A 19,281-nucleotide genomic window follows, 5' to 3' on the forward strand; every position below is an offset into this window, starting at 1 on the left:
TTTCTCAGTGGCCTACATATAATACAGAAAATGCACAGTACAAAAAATGTGGCATTTAAGTATATTACAACAACACGAAGCATGATATTTTTTAGATCTTTTAACAAAAGTACTTGGTATTGATGCTGATGTGATCCGAGATCTTGCGATATCTGCTGCTTTTCTGTAATTAATCTATCCATAAGTGTTGAATTATTCGACTACCAAATTTTCATTGCGATTCTAAATAATAGCAAAGTAAGAAAAACTCAAAAAAATAGACCATTTTTATTCAGTTAGATGTAAAAGTTGAAAATAAGTATTAAAAAAACTATTGAACAATAAATATCTACGAAACTTTTCTTAAGAGATGTTATTCTTATTTAAAAGTTTGAGATTGATTCGATGTTATTTAATGATTAATCAATCTCAATTAAATTATTTTATTTGCTAAAATTTCTCCCGTGCATGGGATCGGATTCAGCATACTAATGGTTAATTAAATAGAAGAATAACACCAAAAAAATAAATATCCAGGAATACTTTTCTCTGTCAAACAAAACCTAAAGAAAGCCATGGCATTAGAGACTAATTAAATGTTCAAGATTCTGTTGATAACAACTGATAAGATAGAAAGCTACAACAGATAGAGTGATAAGGTTCAACTACAAGCACTGTCCAGTGGCTTGAAACTGATTATGCATCCAAATGCAGCACTAATATTTGTGCATGCAGCAATTGCATGATATTATATATACACCCATCACAAACTGGCTCTTGTTCTTTAGCGCGTGTTTTCTTTTCGGCGAACATACCTTGTTCTGTCATTGTATCTTGGCCTATCCTGATGCCTTTGTGGTTGTGGCTCCACCCTTCTCTGTCTTTCAGGTGACCTCTGAACTATCTCTCCATTCACAAATAATTCACCTGCACCAACTCAATTTTAATACAATAATTAACCTATGGATATCATTATTATGAGAAAGTGGAGAACCTTGATAGCAGAAATCAATAAGATGAACAAATGTTAAGAAATTTTCACAGTTGCAGTGGCTTGATGTGGATTTTAGTACCACTGATCAGAGATATCCCAAACAGATTTTTTTTTTTAAAAAAAAAAAGGGGACAACATTTGCATATAAATCAAGGACACTGCAAGATTCGAAATTAGTGCAAACACAGATATACAAGGATCAAGACGTCTTACTGGAACTATGAACTTAAGAAACTATACAGAATTCAATATTTTATTATTATAATGGCATTCAACCGTAATTGCAACCAAACAAAAACAAGATATCAAGTTTTGCTGTTTATCAACTCCAATATAATTCTGCAACTACATAAAATTTGTGAAGCAGAACAGCAGGAGAGAAATTTTATGTTAGTCCATTAGCATTCAAAGCTAGACATTACTCAGAGTGTTATTAGCTTTGCCAAGATGGACTGCTCGCTGCTGCCATTTAGCAAGAGTAATTTGATGATCATTACCTTTAAGAGACATTTTATGTAGAAGAGGGATATTCTATGTTAATTAGCATTTTTAAAAAATTTGGCATTACTGGCCTAGAAGATCACATAAGGACATTTCCCCAAATGTGTTGTGTTTGGGGAGACTCAAACAGTCTCACATTGCTTTTACGCTGCCCTATGGCATTTCTTTGTGCAATTATGCGTTCGACATTTTTGGAGAATCTTGGGTGTGTCCCACATCACTAGATCAGTTTCTTTTGATGAGGTTTCAAGTTTTGGGAGAAAGAAAGAGGTAAAGTCATTGTGGCAATGTGTAATATATGCCACTATATGGAGTATATGGCTAGAACACAATCAACATACCTCCAGTGATAGATCCTCAGGAAAAGTTATTGTTAGGGATAGAATTAGGCATTTAGCATCTATGCGGTGTATAAAGCATATGGACTTTTCAGAGGACTTTCCTCCTTAGACATGATTAGAGATTGGAAAGCTATGTTCCATTGAAGTCTATGGTTTTTGTTTTCGTCTTTTTTCATTTGGTTTTAAGAGGATATCTTTTCCTTTCCATCTACGTTATTGGTGTGTTTTTTTCTTTGCATGTCTCCCTCCTAGTTTCTAGCAAGAATTCTATCAAGCACTATCTTTTACATGACATTTCAAGTAGAAACTATAAATACACGGGTTCAACGTTAACCCAAAAGAGGATATTTTCCATCTACGTTATTGGTGTGTTTTTTTCTTTGCATGTCTCCCTCCTAGTTTCTAGCAAGAATTCTATCAAGCACTATGCACTATCTTACATTTCTGTTAGTCCATCAAAGCTAGACATTACCCAGAGAGCTATTAGCTTTGCCAAGATGGACTGCAGACACAACCATTTTTATTCAAGATATTTGATATTTCAAAGATAAAATACATGCAATATTCAACATTACTCTACTTGTAATTTCAAACATGTTAGCACTACTGGCATAGGAGAGAGATCAAGTTATTGTATATAAACTCCAACAGTTCTGCAATTCCATGAACTAGAAAACAGAAAAGGAGCAATATTTTTTGTTAGTCCATTAGCATTCAAAAGCTAGACATTGCCCAGAGTGCTATTAGCTTTGCCAAGATGGACTGCTGATATAATCATTTTGTTAATGGAATGCGCTTACATGAGTCTCTCCACACAAGAATACTATAATTATCTTTAGGTAAAGACATTTCAAGTATAAACAATAAAAATATGTAAGTGGTCTCTCTGTTAGGAATCTACATGCTAGATAACATTGCAATTGTAAGAATGAGTTGAAAAATGTAGGGAGAAAGCTGAGAGGGGAAAATATTGTCTCCTATCCGGTTAGATTGTTGGATTCACATCAGAGAGGTGGGTTGGAGAAGACAGGAAATAAGAAACAGAGAATTGCATGATTCATTCATAAGTGAATCCTGATTGACAACACAGAACAGTATCATATTGAAATAAGAACAGGAATACCACTATGGGACTAGAGAAGAGCCAATTATATTACTAAGTGTATCAACTCCAATGATTATGCAATTCCATAAAGTAGCGGAACAACAAAACAGGAAGAGTGAGTTTTCTCTCAGTCCATTAGCATTCAAAACTAGACATAAATCGGAGAGAGTTACTAGTTTTGCCAAGATGGACTGCCAATGAAGGGAAACATGTAGAAGAAAGGGGTGTTACACAAACTGCATTTAAAATGTAAGAATACCAGTTTCCGAACAGGTCTGGAGAAGAAAAGGAATGCTAGCACTACAAGTCAGTAGAAGAGCCAAGTCTTAACTATTAAGTATCAACTCCAACAATTTCACAACTGCATAACTTAATGGAACAACAAAACAGGAGGAGGGAAATTGTCATGTCAGACCATAAAGCATTCAAAGCTAGACATTAATAGAGTTATTAACTTTGCCAAGATGGACTTTAATAGGACATTTGGCCTTTGATTAGTGGTCCTTGGAAAGATATTAATTAGTGTGCCTGGTCATTCGAGTAATTGTCTACTCACAAGGAGAGGAAGGCAGAGGAAATACAACCTTATTTAGAATCAGCTCAAACCATGGTTTGAGACTAAAAATAGCATGAAACACGATTTTACTAAACTTGCTGAAATGAATTTGAAAATCAATTTGCAACCATCAAGTCATGGTTTGAGGCATGTAAACTGAGAATCACACATGTGAGTATACAAGTGTTTTTGGTTTTATAATTCAGTGCAGACATAACCCATCTCCATAAGGTAAACAGTCTTTGATAAGTTATAAAGAGGCATAATAAAGACTATACAAAGCCTGATAGTAAAAATATGTTTCATCTCCACTGATCTGCATCTCCAGAGTATATATCAGGTTATTCTATATGTATCAACTCCAATAATTCTGCAAATCCATAAATTAGGAAAACAGAAGGAGGAGAGATATTTTATGTTAGTCCATTAGCATTCAAAGCTAGACATTACCCAGAGAGCTATTAGCTTTGCCAAGATGGACTGCAGACACAACCATTTTTATTCAAGATATTTCAAGTCAAAAAGATAAAATACATGCAATATTCAACATTACTCTACTTGTAATTTCAAACATGTTAGCACTACTGGCATAGGAGAGAGATCAAGTTATTGTATATAAACTCCAACAGTTCTGCAATTCCATGAACTAGAAAACAGAAAAGGAGCAATATTTTTTGTTAGTCCATTAGCATTCAAAAGCTAGACATTGCCCAGAGTGCTATTAGCTTTGCCAAGATGGACTGCTGATATAATCATTTTGTTAATGGAATGCGCTTACATGAGTCTCTCCACACAAGAATACTATAATTATCTTTAGGTAAAGACATTTCAAGTATAAACAATAAAAATATGTAAGTGGTCTCTCTGTTAGGAATCTACATGCTAGATAACATTGCAATTGTAAGAATGAGTTGAAAAATGTAGGGAGAAAGCTGAGAGGGGAAAATATTGTCTCCTATCCGGTTAGATTGTTGGATTCACATCAGAGAGGTGGGTTGGAGAAGACAGGAAATAAGAAACAGAGAATTGCATGATTCATTCATAAGTGAATCCTGATTGACAACACAGAACAGTATCATATTGAAATAAGAACAGGAATACCACTATGGGACTAGAGAAGAGCCAATTATATTACTAAGTGTATCAACTCCAATGATTATGCAATTCCATAAAGTAGCGGAACAACAAAACAGGAAGAGTGAGTTTTCTCTCAGTCCATTAGCATTCAAAACTAGACATAAATCGGAGAGAGTTACTAGTTTTGCCAAGATGGACTGCCAATGAAGGGAAACATGTAGAAGAAAGGGGTGTTACACAAACTGCATTTAAAATGTAAGAATACCAGTTTCCGAACAGGTCTGGAGAAGAAAAGGAATGCTAGCACTACAAGTCAGTAGAAGAGCCAAGTCTTAACTATTAAGTATCAACTCCAACAATTTCACAACTGCATAACTTAATGGAACAACAAAACAGGAGGAGGGAAATTGTCATGTCAGACCATAAAGCATTCAAAGCTAGACATTAATAGAGTTATTAACTTTGCCAAGATGGACTTTAATAGGACATTTGGCCTTTGATTAGTGGTCCTTGGAAAGATATTAATTAGTGTGCCTGGTCATTCGAGTAATTGTCTACTCACAAGGAGAGGAAGGCAGAGGAAATACAACCTTATTTAGAATCAGCTCAAACCATGGTTTGAGACTAAAAATAGCATGAAACACGATTTTACTAAACTTGCTGAAATGAATTTGAAAATCAATTTGCAACCATCAAGTCATGGTTTGAGGCATGTAAACTGAGAATCACACATGTGAGTATACAAGTGTTTTTGGTTTTATAATTCAGTGCAGACATAACCCATCTCCATAAGGTAAACAGTCTTTGATAAGTTATAAAGAGGCATAATAAAGACTATACAAAGCCTGATAGTAAAAATATGTTTCATCTCCACTGATCTGCATCTCCAGAGTATATAAAGTGCAGAATAGTAAAGAGAGACATTTGATGTAAGTCCATATATATATTTATATAATAAGCTAGATAAGTTATAAGACAATCTAGCTTCTTTGAAATGGACTGGCATATTTAAGAAAAATAAATAAATAAAAGCAAAATGAAAACACCCAATAACTCCAGAGGGAAAAAAGCATTATGCATCTATGAAACACTCAACCATATCATAAAGACTACACAAAATCTGATTTCAGAAATATGTTTCAGCTCCACTGATCTGCATCTCCACAAAGCATACAAAAGCACAGAATAGTAAAGAGAGACATTTGGTTTAAGTCCAATACAAAATGAGCTAAATATTGTATCAAGGCAAATATAGCTTCTTTTTAAATGGACTTGTATCATTCAGAAAAATTAATATCGGAAACATGAAAACACCAAGGCTAAAGCCAGATTTTCAAATGAAAATGCACACAATCGTATAATATGCATTGCAGCATAATATAAAAATGAACAAAATATATAGTCGTTGTAAGTACACATCAGTTATCACACTATATTACTCCATGAGAAGAAACCCAATTTCACAATCAAATAAGAGAGGTTTGGATTAGATTGGATGCTCACCACCATAGTCCTTATGTTCAGGATCAACATACGAATCTGGGAGGACGAACAGAACTCCAGTCACCCCTAAGCATAGAAATGAAAACATTGAGCATAACGAAAGGTAACACTACAAGAAAAATCAGTATAACTCAGCCACTCAAATGTTTGCAGTAACAAACTATAAACCTTCTAGCTTATTAGATGTCTCCTCGTCAATCTCGCACCCAAATCCAAAGTACCTCTCACACGAGACGTTGTAAATCTTCTTCTTCGCTTCCTCTTCGCTGAAAATCAAATCAAAAATATAAAACGTCCGTGAATCACATATAATGTTACCATTATAAACCAAACAAGTCATGAAACCGAAACAGACACCGTCATTCCAAAAGAAATTAAAAAAAATTCACAAGGGCAAACATTCTTCTCCCGACACCCAACAATAAAAGCGTAACAGAAGTTCCCATTTTCATTGGACAAAAGTCACAACAATATATCACTAAATCCGACACAGAAATGACTCTAAAGAACTTCAGAAATCCCCAAATAAAAAAAAAGTAAAGAAAAATATTTTTTTTTTGTTCACCTGCCAAGGACTTTGGCGAGGGTTTGGACATAGCAATCGATCATCTGCTGCTTGGTGGCACCTTCGCCACCTGGCTTGTCCATGACGATAAGCCAGTGCTGGTAGTCGCATCCCGGGAACAGAGGCGCCATCTCGGTAGGAGGGCGGTCGCTGAACGACGACGACGACCCAGAGTTCAGGGGAGAGTAAGCCGAGTCTCCACCTCCGCCGGCGCGGTTCACTCGGCACCGGATCCCGCCGAATCTGGCGGCGGGAAAGAGCGCCGGGAATAGGGGGCGAGCGGTATGAGGAGAAATGAGGGAGCGGCGCGGAAGAAGAGAGGGAGGTCTGGGAACGGCGGCGGCGGTGGTGGAGAAGAGGCGCATGACGAAGAGGCGTGAGGCAAGAGCCCTTGCCATTTTGGATATGAGAGTGAGAGAGTGAGGAGTGAAGAGTGGGGAGAACGGGTTTTAAAAGATTAGGGTTTTGGCCTTTTGGGTGCGTTTGGACTTTGGATTTCATGATTTATGCAAATACCTGGCCCTTATTCCAAAATCCAAACCTATTTTATGGGGAATTCAATGCCATCCTGGGTTTATTTTGTTCAACCCCTTTTTGCGTACACACCAATCAAATTATTTCTATTCAATTAGTTATTAATATTTAAAAATATGAATTAATGTCTACATACAAGTCTTTTTACTATACAAGTTATATAAGTTCTGAAAATTCCTAATCCCTAAAACGCGCCTCTTATGGCACGTACATTTCACGCGCCTCCCTAATAGATTTTCCAATCAATCAACGCACGAATATATAACTTCTTTTTTCGAAAGGATATCGTTTCCTTTTTTGAATTCCTTCTGCGTTTTCTTCCCTTCTCTCTTCGATCTCTTTTGTGCGTTTCTCTCTCCCTTCTCCTTCATTGTTTACGTAAGTTTCTCTCGCTATTCTCTTTCTTCGTTTTTCTCGTTTTCCATTGTTTCTGAAATCAAGCTCTGAAATCGTTTTGAAGATAATGGATGATTCAACTTCAGATTATCAACTGAACCAGAGCGAAGTGAATTTTGAATTTGAATTCAATGAAGTTCCTAAGGTGTGGTTTAATTCCAATTAATAATTGAATCTGAATTTGAATCCAGTTAGTAGTTTATGATTGTGTAGCTGAATAATGCGTGAACCTTGTCTGTGAAATTTGCTGTTCATTGTTCCTTGTTTGAATTGATTCTAATGTACTAGTTCTGATGAATTTTCTGCATTTTATATCAGGGGTGTAAATAAAAAATATTTTGGTGTATTTCAGGAAAGTTTGGGTGTATTTACAGTTATGACTTTTCATCTCACTGAGGGTGAATTATCTTATTGTTTTAGTTGAATTGTTTTAGTTTCTATTTATTGATGATTCATGAATATAATTTTTGTTATTTTTTTATGATGGTTTTATAGTTGTATTTGTATTCTATAGTTTATGCTTGTTTTAATATGGTGTATTTTGGGTGTATTTTGCAACAAATCTATGGTGTTGATGAGCAGTTTGTATCCAAGGTTGGGATGACCTTTAACACCCTTAAAGATGCTGCAAAATTCTACAAGGATTATGCGAAGGCTGCAGGTTTTTCTACAAGAGTTCGGAGCACAAATAAAAAGATAAACAAAATTAAGAATCAATTGATTACATGTAGCATAGAGAAAAAATGGAAATTGAAAATATCTCCGACCGAGAAGACAAATCCCTCAGCTGGATTTGAAGTAGGAAAATCGAAAACTTTTTTATTGTTTTGAATCCAATCAAGTGGTTGAGGTGTGGTTCAATTCAGAAGAAAAAAATGTAGCATTAGAGGAAACATCTTTCTGTATTTGCAGCAAATTTGGGTGTAACACGAAAATATTTGAGTGAAAGACGAAGATATTTGGATGTATTTGTAAGAATTTTGGGAGTATTTTTATTCTGATAAGTTCTGCATATCTTAAAACTCTTCCTCTTCCTCCTCCTCATCTTCTGCTTCTTTTTTTTTTCATCATCATCACTATCTTCTTCTTTTTTTTCTTTTATTCATCTTTTCCTTTTTGTTTTACCTTCTCAAGTTTCTTCTTGTATGTTTTTACTCTCTTAACGAAAATAAAAGCTAAAAAATCAAACAAAGAAGAAGAAGAAACACATAATGTTGTAAAATTACTTGGAAGAGGATGAACTTACATTCATTTAACTAAAAGAAAGAAAGAAATAAGGAAAAAAGAAGAAGAAAAAAATGCAGCATTAGAGAAAATATTTTTCTGTACAAAAATGCTATTTGTACACTAAAATCAACCACAAAAATCATCCACCAATGTATTTGTGTATAAATACATGTGTGCTTTAATTTATTTTCAATGTATATTTGTATTCCAGTATGTATTTTATACTGGTAGCTGATTTGGTGGCTGATTTTAGTGTACACGTAGCATAACTCATTTATGTATTTGCAGTAAATTTGGGTGTAATATGAAGATATTTGGGTGTAAAACGAATATATTTTGGTGTATTTTTATTCTAATAAGTTCTGCATAATTCAGAACTCTTCTTCTTCATCCTCCTCATCTTCTGCTGCTGCTTCTTTTTTTTTTCATCATCATCATCACCATCATCTTCTTCTTTTTTTCTTATTCATCTTTTTCTTTTTGTTTTACCTTGTCAAGTTTTTTCTTGTTTTACTCTTTTAATAAGGATAAAAACAAAAATATCAAACAAAGAAGAAGAAGAAATACATAATGCTGCAAAATTACTTGGAAGAGGATGAAATTATATTCATTTAACTAAAAGAAAGAAAGAAACAAGGAAAAGAAGAAGAAGAAAAAAATGCAGCATTAGAGAAAATATTTTTTTGTACAAAAATACTATTTGTACACTAAAATCAACTACTAAAATCAGCTACCAATGTATTTGTGTATAAATACATGTGTGCTTTAATTTATTTTCAATGTATATTTGTATTCTAGTATGTATTTTATACTGGTGGCTGACTTTGGTAGCTGATTTTAGTGTACACGTAGCATCACTCATTTCTGTATTTACAGCAAATTTGGATGTAAAACAAAGATATTTGGGTGTAACACGAAGATATTTGGGTGTATTTTTATTCTGATAAGTTTTGCATAATTTAGAACTCTTCCTCTTTCTCCTCCTCATCTTCTGTTGCTTCTTATTTTTTTCATCATCATCACCATCTTCTTCTTCTTCTTTTCTTATTCATCTTTTTCTTTTTGTTTACTGATGAGCGGATAATTTATACGCTTTTTGACATTGCTTTTAGTATGTTTTTAGTAGGATCTAGTTACTTTTAGGGATGTTTTCATTAGTTTTTATGTTAAATTCACATTTCTGGACTTTACTATGAGTTCGTGTGTTTTTCTATGATTTCAAGTATTTTCTAGCTGAAATTGAGGGACTTGAGCAGAAATCAGATTCAGAGGTTGAAGAAGGACTGCTGATGCTGTTGGATTCTGACCTCCCTACACTCAAAGTGGATTTTCTGGAGCTACAAAACTCGAAATGGCGCGCTTCCAATTGCGTTGGAAAGTAGACATCCAGGGCATTCCAGAAATATATAATAGTCCATATTTTGGCCAAGAATAAATGACGCAAACTGGCGTTCAACGCCAGCTCTCTGCCCAAATCTGGCGTCCAGCGCCAGAAAAGGAGCCAAAACCAGAGTTGAACGCCCAAACTGGCACAAAAGCTGGCGTTCAACTCCAGAAAGGACCTCTACACGTGCAACACTCAAGCTCAGCCCAAGCACACGACCATCTTTGAATCCTGGATTGTATTTGATCCTGTGATCACGTTTTGAGGGCTGGCCATCTCGGCCATGCCTGGACTTTCACTTATGTATTTTTAACGGTAGAGTTTCTACACTCCATAGATTAAGGTGTGGAGCTCTGCTGTTCCTCAAAGATTAATGCAAAGTACTACTGTTTTCTATTCAATTCATCTTATTTCGCTTCTAAGATATTTATTCGCACTTCAACCTGAATGTGATGAACGTGACAATCATCATCATTCCCTATGAACGCGTGCCTGACAACCACTTCCGTTCTACATTAGATTGAATGAGTATCTCTTAGATCTCCTAACCAGAATCTTCGTGGCGTAAGCTAGAATAATGGCGGCATCCAAGAGAATCCGGAAGGTCTAAACCTTGTCTATGGTATTCCGAGTAGGATTCAATGATTGGATGACTGTGACGAGCTCCAAACTCGCGATTGCGGGGCGTTAGTGACAGACGCAAAAGGATAGTAAATCCTATTCCAGCATGATCGAGAACCGACAGATGAATAGCCGTGCTGTGACAGGGTGCGTTGACCATTTTCACTGAGAGAATAAGATGAAGCCATTGACAAGGGTGATGCCTTCAGACGATTAGCCGTGCCATGACAGGGTATTGGATCATTTTTCCGAGAGATGACCAAAAGTAGCCATTGACAGTGGTGATGTATCACATAAAGCCAGCCATGGAAAGGAGTAAGACTGATTGGATGAAGATAGCAGGAAAGCAGAGGTTCAGAGGAACGAAAAGCATCTCCATTCGCTTATCTGAAATTCCTACCAATGATTTACATAAGTACCTCTATCCCTATTCTATTATTTATTATTCGAAAACACCATTATCAATTTATATCTGCCTAACTGAGATTTGCAAGGTGACCATAGCTTGCTTCATACCGACAATCTCCGTGGGATTCGACCCTTACTCACGTAAGGTATTACTTGGACGACCCAGTGCACTTGCTGGTTAGTTACACGGAGTTGTGAACCATGGTCTTGGCATCATGTTTTTGGCGCCATTTCCAGGGAAAGAAAGAGCAATGAATTTTACATAATTAAAGTATAATCACGATTCCGCGTACCATTTACCTTGTCAAGTTTCTTCTTGTTTTACTCTCTTAATAAGAACAAAAATAAAAAAATCAAACAAAGAAGAAGAAGAAACATATAATGTTCCAACATTACTTGGAAGAGAATGAACTTACATTCATTTAACTAAAAGAAAGAAAGAAATAAGAAAAAGAAGAAGAAGAAAAAATGTAGCATTAGAGAAAATATTTTTTTGTATAAGAATGCTATTTGTACACTTCAGCCACTAAAATCAGCCACCAATGTATTTGTGTATAAATATATGCGTGCTTTAATTTATTTTCAATGTATATTTGTATTCCAGTATACTTTGGTGGCTGATTTTAGTGTACACGTAGCATAACTCATTTTTGTATTTGCAACAAATTTGGGTGTATTTTTATTCTGATAAGTTCTGCATAATTCAGAACTCTTCATCTTCCTCCTCCCCATCTTCTGCTATTTCTTCTTCTTCATCTTCTTATTTCATATTCTCATAATTCTTTTTGGGAGAAAAAAATCAAAAAAGAAGAAAAAAATATATAATGTTATAAAATCAAAAGAAGAAGAAGGAGAAACATGACGATGAAGATGAAACACGCAAAGAAAAAGGAGGAGAAACACAAAGAAAAAAGGAGAAGAAGAAGGAAGAAAAGGAGGAGGAGAGGAAACGCGAAAAAATAATAGTTGTGGTTTTCATCGAGGAAGAAGAAGAAGAGTCATTCATAATGGTGAAGGAGCGCTTTGGAAGCGTAATGCACGTGTTAACACAGTTTTGTGGGTGAGCGTAGCTTCTGTTGAGTTTGGCCCAAGTTGTAAGACTTGTAAGCCAAAAAGACTTGTATGTGTAGCATAACTGTAAAAATATTTAGTCCAATGGTTACAGAGGAATGCTAGACAACTTTTATTAATTTGGTCATTAATTAGTTATTAATGTTTAAAATATAAAATAAAGTATATTATAAAATTACTAAACTAAAACAAATTAAACTAAAAAAATTGAATTAATGATTCATTAAATAATTGTCAAAAACAATCAATTATAATAACCCCCTAACATTTCTCATGATTAAATTTGTCATTCGTTCTTTTTTTCAAAAAATTTTTTAATTTCGTACTTCAACAATTTTAAATTAATCATATTAGTCTTTCTGTTATTTTCATTATTAACACACAGACTATAATATATTCTTAATAGTTCTAATTACCTGTTAACATAATAACTGTATATAATTAGATCAAATCAATTTTAAATTAAGAAGACCTTGAGACATTCAAATCTCTTAATTTATTATTGATTTGATCTAATTTCATAAACTTATCACATTAATACCCAATTAAGACAATTAAGTATATATTATAATATCATTTAACATACTATATCAATAACTACAAGAGAACCGGCAGATAGCAGCGGTTATTTAGCCAGTTAGCAGCGGTTTTTAACCGCTACAGAAGAGATAGCAGCGGTTGTAAATCCGCTAGAAGATAGCGTACGGCTAAACGGTTAGCAGAGGTTAATAGATAACCACTGGAATAACCGCTACTAGATGGTATTTTGCCGCGATATGTTTTTGCGGCGGTTTTAACCGCTACTAAACAGTAAACTAGAGTACTTGGAGATTGCAGCGGTTAGTAACCGCTGCAAAATGCCATCTTCTGAAAATCAGTTGTTCTAATTAGGGGTGTGCATGGGTCGGGTAAAAACCGGGTTTGATGTGACCCAGACCCGACCCGAAATATATAACGGGCCTATTTATTAGACCCGAACCCGCCCTAGACCCGATGAAACCTATACACTTTTGGGCCACGATTATACTGGGTAAAAACCGGACTGTTAATATTACATTACCTTGATACCCTTCTTATAAGCTAGCATGTGAAAATATCCAAATTTTCAAGATTTCAACCATTATTTGACATGGTAAAATTCACTTAGAAAAGTATAACAAGAACCAACTCTTCTCTAAAATTAAAGCATAACCATAATAAATACTAATATTGTCTAATAACACCAAATATTTAAATCAATATAAATAACACAATATTATGTATTAGTCTAAAATCTTATGCATTTTAAACATAAAACATTAACTTATAGTCTTATAATAACTAATAGGGTTAAGTTCGATTTTGGTCCCTAACGTAGGGGTCGAAAATTTTCGTCCCTAACTTTTTTTTTTGCTACAAAATGGTCCCCAAAGTTTAAGTTTGTTTTAAAATCGTCCGTCGGACGAAAATACCCCTCCCTCCCTCCCCTCTTCTTCCTCAACACCCATCTTCTTCCTCAAACGCAGAAGAACACCCAGAAGCAGATGCACAAAAGCAGAAGAACATCCTCAGTAGCATCAAATTCCAAATTCAAGCCAAATTAGAAGCAGAAATTCACCTAATCAAAAACTCTATATTACAAAAAATTAAGCAAAAATCTAAAATTGAATTACTGTTATTGATTACTTCTTTGTGTCTTTTCCTGGCCAATGTTTTAGAACCTCCAGTATGTGTGTAACGTTGCTTTGAACAGTTTGCGGTATTTTTTCTGCACTTCTCCTACAAATAAAAAATCAAGAACATAAATGTGAATGGGATAATTTAATATGTTTAAGGTCTATGAAATAGCCATGAACAATTTTAGGAAAAAAACATAAGGTAAATGTATTTTGGGTAGAAATTTTTCTACTATCACAACAAATATAACATATCTAGCAATAATTCAGAGAGTTTTAAAATGAATAGAATGAAATACCGATTGAATATTTGTTACCTTTGTTGAATCCTTCAACCGATATTCAAGAAACCACTTCCAGTGATTTGCATCTATTCCTGATGGTTTATGGTTGGCATCTTGCTCAAAAGTCCTTCTACTATCATAAAACTTATGGAACAAATTATTTCTTGTGTTCTTCCAGTTTCTTCCTATCCTTTGTATGATTATCCGCTTTATTCTTCTTCCTCCATCGTCCTCATAGTGAAAGACTCGCTACAAACATTTCACATAATAAGTAAATCAAAATCAATTAATGTTACTAATCTTACACATGGTGTAGAATTCCAAAATGACCGCATTAATCTAACTCTTATTGGTTTCTATTTTTTTCTGCAATCTTTTTTACGTGGATGATGCAATCCTTTAGAAAATTTTTACCATCGTTAAACTACTCTTCTTGATGTTCCCTTTAATATGTAAATTCAGAAAACAACTTCAATAATTCTTAAGGATGGTATACGGTAAGTATAACGTATTTGCTATCTTTTTCCTCTATGTATTTCAATCTTATATATAACTATTCATCCTGAATTTCTTAGCTTATAGATTCTAAGTAAGTAACTACATTTCTGCATATAATTTGATTATACATAAATTACTTGCAAAGGTGTATTATGTTTTAAGCATTTTCTGGTAGGTTCTAGCTTATACAAGCATGGTTTAAAATAACAAATATAACCTACAATAGGTTGTTAGTTAATCTAATCAAACGCTCATACCCAAAACAGTGGAACTATCAAGCTCAATTAATTTCCAAATTAAACAAAGGATGCTGGTAATGACACTCATCATATTATTATAACATATATTCAATATATGTTAACCATATTCTCTAATCTGAATGCTTTAGATTCAGTAATAGTAAAGAGACATTGAAATTTACTATTTAATGTGAGGAAATTAATACCTGTACAACACATAACATAATAAGATGCATGATGAAGATCTTTTGTACTATACTGAGGACTGAATCACAAAATCATCAACCAATCACGTCTGTAATGAAATTTTTGTATTCTCTTTTCACATTTAAGCAAATTTAAATTAGTTTTTTGCTTGCATTTGCATAAAAATTGGGAAAGAAAATAATAATTCAATTTTCCCTTTCAAGTACAGTTCTAGACAGTATGTATGGAAACATGTGGACTCCAACGAATAAATATACACCCATATTAGTTAATTGTTAATATAAAATTCTATTAACTGTTAATTTAATTAATAAAAGGAGAAATGTTAATTTATAAAATTTGAACTGTTAATTATCTTCATCAAGAATTACAATTTAATTATATAGAGACATGTTAACTTCAATATTTGGGTAACGGATTCCACTTATGCAACTACTATATTTTTTTTTTACAATTTGATTTAACAAAAAGAAAAAAAAATAATAGCTAGTTAAGGGATACTTGTCTCACATATATTAAGATTTTGATGTGAAAGGATGAACTAATTAAATAGTCCAGTGATGGGTAACTTACATCATTATTAATTTTAAATTTTTTACTAATTTTTATAATTTACAAAAAAGTTAGATTATGATTAATTACTTAAATTAACCAAATTTAAGTTAGATTAAGTGTTAAAAATAATTATGATAAGTCAATCAATTTTATTTCCGTTAATAATGTAAAGATATGTTATAAGGGGTAAATTATCCTCTAATTTAGAGAGGGTTAAATAGAAGTTAAATATATATATAACATATTATCCTCTAATTTGCAAGGTTGATATTCATGGGTGTGTGTATTAATCTTCCCCTTGTTCTATCGATTTAAGAGAAACAAAATGAAAAATTTTACAATTGAATTACAGTTGATCGACGTAAATCCAACTTCAAGCAGTAGTAAAGCCTTGCTATTCAAAAATAATTCTAAAATTACCTTAAACTGGTCAAACACGTGCTCCTTAATAGCTTTGTTCATTGTCCTCCAACTTTCTTCATAAATTAGTAATTGTTGAAAATCAGCCCCTAAACTCTCCAAGAACCTGCTTAATAGGCCAGCTGATTGACCAACTTGTTGCATCTCTTTGTTATGGTGGAGTACGATTTTCCTTCCAGGAGGAAGTGCTAATGCCTCATTAACCGTGAGATCCATCTTTTTTATCACGCCATTTTCTAATGGAGGAAACAAGTGTACAATATTGTAGTTACAGAGAGAATTATAATTCAAGAAAAAGTTTAAATACGATCCTTAAAATACGAGCAAAAAATAATACCAATGACATCAACTTCTCAAAAATTGGTGTCCTTTTTTTGGCTGTTAGCATTGCCTCGATGTTCAGCTTCATGCGTGGCAAACAAGTCGTCGACATGATCATCGAATGACTCGACCTCATCCGCCTCTGGGTCATAGTCTTCATCTTCTGAATAGACATCTGCATCTTCATCGCGATCCCAACTCTTCGTGCGCATTGCAGGAGCTCGAATGTCACCCATGTCACTCGACGGAGCCAATCGTCTTTCATTGCACGGAGGTCGAAACGGCACAGCATTAGCATGAGATTGTCGAGTATTGTTGCGGGAATGTGGAAGTAGAGGCGCTCTAGCACGTCGCTGTGCACTTGAAGTGTTAGCTCCAGCATACGTCGTTCCATCCTTGTGTACAAAAACAAATTAGGTAGTACATCAACCAACCTTTTTTAGTATACCCACAAATTAAATTGAATAAAAATCTATCCTAAAATGCAATTGAACTTTAGGATGCTCAGGCCATCATTGCTTAACTCACCAGAGTAGCTTGGGTTTGATTCTCAGGGGCAGCAACAGTACGGGCTGCACTACTAGCGGTGTACCGAAATTTCCTAGGCATTTGATTAATCTTTTAAACTGCATAAGGTCATTAGACAATTAGTAAGAGATGGACAAAATATAAAATCAAGAGTACAAAACACTCAAACCTTCACCAACAGACAGTTGTTACACACATATTTTTTAAAAAAAAATGCAAATTATAAGCTAAGTTTTCTCTTTTACTAAGGAACCTATGCTTCTGTACCGTTATCTGATTGAAGAACTTTTTTGAAAGATATTTATTTGTTGTAAGATTTTTTGAAGTAATCAAATACTAAAAACAGAACCTGAAATGAAATTAGACAAATATTAATGTTGACTAAGTTATTTAAAAATACTTAATAAAATTAAAAGAATAAGTAATTTTACCTATAAAGATTGAAAATCAGTAATTTTATTGAGATTCTTACAATTTATCAACTTACTAAAAATGTTGCTCTTTGTAGTATGTGCAATTTTGGAAAATTAAAAGAAACCGAATCTACATCTTTTATTCGTACTTGCAATAAATTTAGTTTACTGAGTAGTGTTGAGTTTAGTCACTTGTAAGTAATCAAACACGGACCATGTATTAGTATAATTAAAGATTAGAAATACATGGCCCATATTAGCAACAAAGACAAAAAAAAGGTTTCATTTGCATCACAAAGGATCGGTGGATAAACAAAAATCAATAAAGACCCATGTCTATGGAAGGACAGGGACAAATGAATATTGCAGCATAGCACTTCCTTAAAGAACCATGTCCATATACATACATATTAATAATCCATAGACAAAACAGTTCACTCATTATTAAGTGCATTTGCAAGAACGTGTATATAGATCCTTTAGGAATTAAATGAGTTCGAAGTGGTGGGTGTATATAGACAAAACAGTTCACTTATATATATATATATGCAGATTTTTCATTATGTATTAACATATGTAAGCAAAAATATAGCTTCTGAGAATGTTTATTCAAAGTTAGTTCCTTTTTTTCCCCTGTTGGCAACAATCAGGGGTTATTCAAAATAAGCTTGACTAAGCGCACTGAACTAAGAAAAGGCTAACAAATACATTAGTAGAAAGGAAAACCAAACCGCAAATAAAACCACAGAAAAAATTTATAGAATACAACAAGTAGTGCCCAAATTTTAATATTCCAATATCAAGTACTGAGGAGATGCATAAACAGAAATCTAATGTATCTGGCAACTCTGGGTGTACATGTTATTAGATGGGAAAAATAGATTGTGTTAAACATAAAAAAAAAAAAACAAAACTTGATCCAACATAAGCTTATTATTCGGTCACGTAAATAGAAATAACTAAAGCTGAAGCAGCAACATTAAAGGAGGAAGCTACAGGAAGAAATGCATGTGCCCGGTGAAGGAGAGGTTTCATATACTTACTTTTGTTCTTGGATGAGTGACCTTAGATTGATGCCAATGGAGACTGCATTGGCGAATATGACCGAGGGTGCGACGCCAACAGATACAGGAAGACCAAGCGACAAATAGGGGTAGATGTAACAATGGCCAATGATCACTGGTGCAGGCGGCGACGACAAATGCTGGTGGTCAGGCGGTGAATGTGGATTTGAAAGAGGAAGAGGGTTGGAGCTCTTATGCTAGGTTTAGCTGTTTAGCAGGTTTTGTTAGCTTAGTTTAAGTTGGAATACGGTTTACGCATTTTTGGGGGAAGGAAGCGCTGTGGTCAAAGAGGTGGGTGAAACTAACCCCTAAAAAGTAGATAACATTTTTAATTACTATCATATTATTCTCTACCAGATAATTCGCTGATTAGGCCATTATTTGATTTTACCTTCCTGTTTTCTCAAATGAATTATTAATTCCTTTTTAAAAATTAATTCTAAAAGTTACATTATCTTATGTTTAAAAAATAAGATTAAATTTATCCAAAATTTATAACACGTTTTTGTAATTTAAATTTCAAAAAAGATATCTGGTTAGTTATATTTTTTTGGCTTAAAAGTCTATATAATTATCTGCACTCTCTCGTATAATCACCAACATTGTCATACTAGATAGTCTTCTTCTTCTTTTATATGATGGGCTATCAGTGCTTATAAATTTCTCTTATTTTTTTTCACATTTACCATTCATCCAGGTATCACCTTATCAATTGTGAATACTTGTTCATTCTACCATATGCATCTATTCATATTTCGAATTCATGAATCTCGTTTAAAAAATTGTTTCTGCTTAATATTTTTTTACACGCATGACTATTTCGTTAATTTGGACT

The 19,281-nt window shown here is 33.9% G+C and overlaps 1 protein-coding gene and 1 pseudogene across 1 annotated transcript; both read right to left on the minus strand.

The window, feature by feature from the left end:
• LOC107617984 lies at window positions 494-7,104 on the minus strand (annotated as a pseudogene).
• Window positions 13,733-18,747, minus strand: LOC107617263. Its single transcript, XM_021112367.1, has 6 exons — window positions 18,426-18,747; window positions 16,970-17,067; window positions 16,458-16,836; window positions 16,121-16,356; window positions 14,235-14,450; window positions 13,733-14,020 (listed from the first exon to the last, which is right to left on the minus strand). The coding sequence occupies exons 4-6, from the start codon at window positions 16,334-16,336 to the stop codon at window positions 13,856-13,858; spliced, it is 597 nt and encodes a 198-aa protein (XP_020968026.1). The 5' UTR covers window positions 16,337-16,356; window positions 16,458-16,836; window positions 16,970-17,067; window positions 18,426-18,747; the 3' UTR covers window positions 13,733-13,855.

This window comes from Arachis ipaensis, chromosome B09 (assembly GCF_000816755.2).
Source record: "Arachis ipaensis cultivar K30076 chromosome B09, Araip1.1, whole genome shotgun sequence".
NCBI lineage: Eukaryota > Viridiplantae > Streptophyta > Magnoliopsida > Fabales > Fabaceae > Arachis > Arachis ipaensis.